The sequence below is a fragment of the Chrysochloris asiatica genome, unplaced genomic scaffold (genome assembly GCF_000296735.1).
Source record: "Chrysochloris asiatica unplaced genomic scaffold, ChrAsi1.0 scaffold00156, whole genome shotgun sequence".
NCBI lineage: Eukaryota > Metazoa > Chordata > Mammalia > Afrosoricida > Chrysochloridae > Chrysochloris > Chrysochloris asiatica.
Genome location: NW_006408674.1, coordinates 7,803,587 through 7,809,586, shown reverse-complemented (window position 1 = coordinate 7,809,586; position 6,000 = coordinate 7,803,587). Strand labels below are relative to the sequence as shown.

At 41.4% G+C, this 6,000-nt stretch overlaps 1 protein-coding gene across 1 annotated transcript in view; it reads left to right on the top strand.

Annotated features, from left to right (window-relative positions):
* PDE8A (phosphodiesterase 8A) overlaps window positions 1–6,000 on the top strand; it is a 194,044-nt gene that overhangs the window by 130,886 nt on the left and 57,158 nt on the right. The window contains exon 7 of the mRNA XM_006870955.1: window positions 3,566–3,654. Coding sequence (XP_006871017.1) covers window positions 3,566–3,654 — 89 coding nt within the window. The remainder of the gene's footprint in view (window positions 1–3,565; window positions 3,655–6,000) is intronic.

The following is a 6,000-nucleotide window of genomic DNA, read 5'->3' as shown; positions in this document are numbered from 1 at the left end:
ATTGTTCCTCTTCATGTTATCCAGCATGAATCTTAGACTCTCGTCAGATTTTTTTATCCTTTTTTCAGCTTATTCTTCTATCTTAGCAGTGTTGAGAGATTTGTCTTCCAGCTCGCTAGTTCTGGCTTCCATCTCTTCTATTCTGCTCCTTTCCCCTTTGAGTGTATTGTCCATTTCTGATATTTTATTATTAATCATCTGGACTTCTTTTTGCAGTTTTGAATTGTTTCCAATGCTGTATCAATCTTGTTTGATTGCTCTTGTAGTACTTTCCTGACTTCTTCCTTGTTTTCCTCCACCCCTTTTTGGAGCATTTGAATTTGTTTCCGTATCATTTTTCTGAATTCCATCTCAGGCAAATCCAAAACCTGCCCTTCCTTTTCTGGGACGCATTTGTCTCAGTTACTCTTTTCTGTTTTTTGAACATGTTTTGAGATCACTTGTTGTGTTTGTGTTTGAGATTGTTTGTCATTTCCTGTAGTTATGTGGGTTTTTTAATGCTTAAATGGATGTTTGTTTTTGTGTTATTAAGCTTACAGGGTGTCTCCTGGTGGATATGATCAGGAGATAGGCTTCCCTTTTCACATATAATGCTTAGCAGTGTTAGTGGCTCTTGTCTCAATGGTGGAATATTATGGGGTATGGTTGTAGCTTGGCTATATGGCCACGATTGCTGTCTCTTCTTGGGTAACGTAGGGAGAAATAGCTCCCACCTCCAGAAGAATGTGTAATCAAAAGGCCCCAAAGTAGAAGCAATTATAAGCAGAGACAAGAACCGTTAACTTTGAAACAAAAATAAAATTGTGTGTGTGTACTGTAGGAGCCTCCAATGGTGGGTTGGGGTGTCCACTTGTTCAGGCCCCTTCCCTAGTCACCACGTTAGAGGTGCACAGATAGATATTGAGAAGTTAGTGGGAGAAAGATTGTTTCCTACTTTTGTCTCTGAGGTTCAGTTAAGTATCTGCGTGTGCACAGCGTGATTCTTGAAATAGTTGCGTGTTTTTATGTTGGAGTTTTACAGATTGTTCATTTGGTTTGTCTGTTAGGACAAACCTGCTGTTTTTCCTTTCTGGGTAGGCAGGGGTTAATTGTCCCACACAAGTTCACTTTAAGGCTGGGACCCACAGGCAGAAGTCAAAAGCAGCAGCCAAAGGCTTTGCCCTTGGACCCGTGGGGCTCGTTCTGTGACATGAGAAAGCTGTGATCTCAACGCCAAACTTTTTTGGGGGGTGTGCACCCACTCACCTGAAGGCGTCGCTATGGGCAAAGAAGGCACGACAGGGAAGAGGAGGCAAAAAACAAAAAACAAAAACAAAAAAAAAACATGTAGAATCATCCACACCTTCTTTTGCAAATGTCGCTTCGTTGCTTTTAGCTCAGGTTCCCTGTGCCAGTCTGTTTGTATTCGCTTCCTCTGACTTCCACCTGGGTGGGATGGCCACAGAGGGAGTCCCGTGCCGATTTCTAAAACACAATGTTTTCCTTTATACCGTGATTTTTCCACTTGCAGTTGCTAGAAACTGACGCCAAGACCCTTATGTTTGATCCAGAGCTCTGGTGCAGTTTCGTGAGAGCTGGCATCTCTGGGTTTTCAGCCCCTCCCCCACTGACTCTTATCCTATCTGACTCTGCTCTTCCGCCACCAACCAAAAGTCCCTTAACCAAGAAATTTGGAAACCAACTTTCTGGCCAATTGATTGGAAGAAATCCGCGTATGTCCCATGGAATGCAGAAATCATGGGACAATATCTTTGATATCCCATGTGAGTAAAGTTTTGCTAAAGGTAGTAGAGAAACGGCTGCAAGCATACATTAACAGAGAACATCCAAAGGTTCAAGCCAGGTTCAAAAGAGGACATAGAAAAAGGGATATCATCTCACATGTCCAATGGATTGTGGCTGAAACAGAATATCAGAAAGATGTTTACCTGTGATTTATTGACTATGCAAAGGCCTTTGATTGTGTGGATCTTGACAAGCTATGGAAAACATTGTGCAGTATGAGCATTCCTGAGCACTTAATTGTGCTCATGAGGAGCCTGTAGATAGATCAAGAGGCAATTGTTTGAACAGAACATGGGAACACCGAATGGTTTTAAATTAGGAAAGGTGTGTGCCACAGTTATATTTTTCACCATACTTATTCAGCTCTGGTAGCATAGTGGTTACGAATCGGGCTGCGAACCACAAGGTCAGCAGTTTGAAACTACCAGCTGTTCCGCGGGAGAAAGATAGGCGTTCTGCTCCTGTAAAGATTAACAGCCTCAGAAACCCTGTGCAGGGTCACTATGAGTCGGAACCGACTCCACGGCACGTAACAATAACAACAGTCAACCTGTATGCTGAGAAAATCATCTGAGAAGCTGGGTTATATGAAGAAAAACATGGCATCAGGTTTGGAGGAAGACTCATTAACAACCTGCGATATGCAGATGATACAACCTTGCTTGCTGAAAATGAAGAGGGCTTAATGTACTTAGTGATGAAGACCAAAGAAGACAGCCTTTGGTATAGATTACATTTCAATGTAAAGAAAACAAAAATCCTCACCACTGGACCAATCAACATTCTTATCAATGGAGAAAAGATTAAAGTTGTCAAGGACTTCATTCTTCTTGGATCAACTGTCAACACTCACAGAAGCAGCAGCCAAGAAATCAAACGACGTATTGCATTAGGCATATCTGCTGCACAAGACGTTTTTAAAGTGTTGAAGAGCAAAGTTGTTAGTTTGAGGACTAAGGTATGCCTGACCCAAGCCATGGTGTGTTTTCAGTAACCTCATATGCATGCGAAAGCTGGACAGTGAATAAGGAAGACCGTAGAAGAATTGATGCATTTGAGTTATGGTGTTGGAGGAGAATATTGAAAGTGTCATGGACTGCCAAAAGAACCAATAGTTCTTTGTTGGAAGAAGTGCAGCCAGGGTGCTCCTCGGAGGCCAGGATGGCCAAACTTCGTTTCTCATACTTTGGACATATTCTCAGGAGGGAGCAATCGCTGGAGAAGGATATCCTGTTTGGTAAGGTGGAGGGTCAGAGAAAAAGAGGAAGACCCTCAACAAGATGGCTCAAGCGTGACAATAATTGTGAGGTTGCCCAATCCTGGGGTATCAGGCATTGTTTGGTTCCTGTTGTGTGCATAGGGTCGCTATGAGTCGGTACTCATATGGCACCTAACCTAACAACAACAACATAGGGTTTCCAAGGAGAGGCTGGTTGCTTTGAACCACCAACCTTGTGGTTAGCTGTCCAGTGCTTATCCTACAACGTCACACCAAAACTCCCTCCATATTTTAGCCTCTATTGTATCACTGCCATGCAGACAACCAAAATCCTTTTTACTCAACTCAAGACGCGCTGAAAGTGAGCATTCTTAGAGCATATCTTTTGAAAAGCCAATTTGGTGTTAACCATGAACTTCATCTCTCATCTTTCTTCATCATTAATGATAATTGAGCATCTTTTAGGTTTCAGCTGCCAATAAAAGGATTATTTGTAGTGAGATCCATAATTATGTGACGATGCACCCTTGTTTAACCAGGAACTCCCCCTCTCTGTTGTAGAGGTTTGTAGAAAACCCCAGCGTCATGGCCTGTTACAATGAGCTGATCCAATTGGAGTTTGGAGAAGTGCGATCCCAACTGAAACTCAGGTAATTGTACCACTTCTGGAGAGCTTGTTGGGCCACCCAGGCCAGTGCTGCAAGTGAGAACTTTGCTGGTGAGTTGCTGAAATGGGATATGGTGGTGGGAAGGGCCACCTTTCCGTGCACAGACTGTCTGGAGCATCCTTTGATTTCTGGTGGTTACCTTAGTGATAGGAGACCCTCATTTTAAAATAAGGGGCACCAAAATAATACCAAGTGAAACAAAAAGCAGGATACAAACTTGTATATGCTCAATTATCTGCCTTGTTTTTCAAGGAAAAAAATTAATGAATTTACTATACACATTACACCCTATTATAAACATTGTTTATCTCTTGGAAGTGATGTTTTTTTCCTTCTCTATCATAAGTGTTTTATAATCTCCTCTTGATAAACTGGTGTGTTTTTTCAAGTGAAATGTAAATGAAAGTCTAGTTCCTTGTACAGCTTTAAGAAAACCAGAAAGTTTCTAAAATCTCCAATGTGGAAAGAATACTGAAACCCTGTATCTCTGACATAATCTCTAAATCCAGTCAATAAGCATCTCCCATTGATTTCCATTCCCAAGGACCTTTGTACTGTGTCCACTTCTCTTCACTCCTTGCTGTTCTCCTAGTTTAAGTCACTATCTCTCTTACCTGGATGACTGAAACAGCCACTTACTCTCCCTACATCAAGTCTCAGCCCCTTTTCGTGCATTCTGCACACTCAGGAACACGTTACTCCATTTGTGGTACTGCTCTGTGACTCTCCGCAGTCTCCAAGACAAAAGTCCAAACTCCAAAATGTGGCCTACAAGGTTCTCCATGGTCCATCTACCTCTTTGGCCTCACTTCTCAACATGCCTGGCCTTAGCCTCAATGCTCCTGCTGACAGGGAAAACAGGAGTCCCGAGCTTTTGGAAATTCACTTTACACCACTTTGCTTTTATGAAAGACTTAACTGTTTTCACTAACTGAAAGAAACCCCAAGCATTTTCACTTTTATGGAAAAGGGTAAAAGGTGAAACGAGTGTTCAGTGTATATTTTGCAGCGAACCTTTAAAGAGGCTGTTTGCATCTAGAACATAGAAACGTCACGAGTCTCCTTCCGCCGGAACTGCAGTCAGCATCTTGGTATTGAACCGCCTGCCTAGCTTTGAACTGCATCTTCAAACACTGTGTTAGTGCTGCTGTAGGTTCTGTGTGTTACTTGGTATGATTTGGTAGTTATTGGTAGGTCTGGGAATGCTCAAAATATTTTCCCATATAAATTAATGTTAACTGATTCTTTGCTTTATACATTTTCGTCTTGTGAAAAGTTTCTTAGGAATGTTCTCCTTTCGAGTAGTGGGGGACCTGTATAAAAAGATGAAGTTGTTGTTGCTATATGCTATTGAGTCAGTTCCAACTCTTAACGACTCTATGTACAATAGAAAAAAACACTTCCCACTCCTGCATCATTCTAACAGTTGGCACACTTGATCCTATTGCTGATGCCACTGTGCCAATCCATCTCCTTGAGGGTCTTCCTCTCTTTTGCTGACCCTCCACATTACCAACTACGATGTCCTCTAGGGACTGGTCCCTCCTGATAACATGCCTGAAGTGTGAGAGACAAAGTTACTATCCTGGCTTTTAAGGAACACTCCAACTGTACTTCTTTTATTTATTTATTTTTTAAAGCACATTTTATTTAATTTTTAATGTATCTAAACATTCTTTTTGTCATGCTGTAGGATAAGCATTGGACTGCTAATGAAAAGGTGACAGTTCAAACCCACCAACTGCTCCTCGGAAACTCTTACAGGGTCATTGTGAGTCACAACCAACTCAACAGCACTTAACAACATTGGACTTAAACTTAGTGAGTCTTAAAGTGTGTTAACAAAGTCCTATAGACTCCAAGACACTTCACAACAACAACAGTCTCAAAGGGAGGATTGAAAGCATGAGTGCAGTCATTTTGAGAATTTAACAAAATAATCTTGCACTGCCTTAAGACACCTCTCCCCCACACACCTTTATTTTGTCTTTGTTTCTTAATTATATGTTTTTATAATGTTAATTGTCACCTCAGCTGGAAGTATGATACTTCTTTATGTGGCTTCTAAAAAAGAGTAACCCCCCAGATAGATAGGCACTGGAAGAGTTAACCCCCCCTTTTTTTTTCTTTTTTTTTTAATGTTTTTATTGTGAATTATGTGATAGTTTACATGGGAGAACATTGCCTTTACATTTATCCTATCGTATATCATTGCATCCAACTGTACGTCTTCCAACACAGACCTGTTTGTTCTTCTGGCCTTCATGGTACCTTCAATGTTCTTCAACTCCGCAACTCAAATGCATCAAGTCTTCTCCAGTCTTCTTT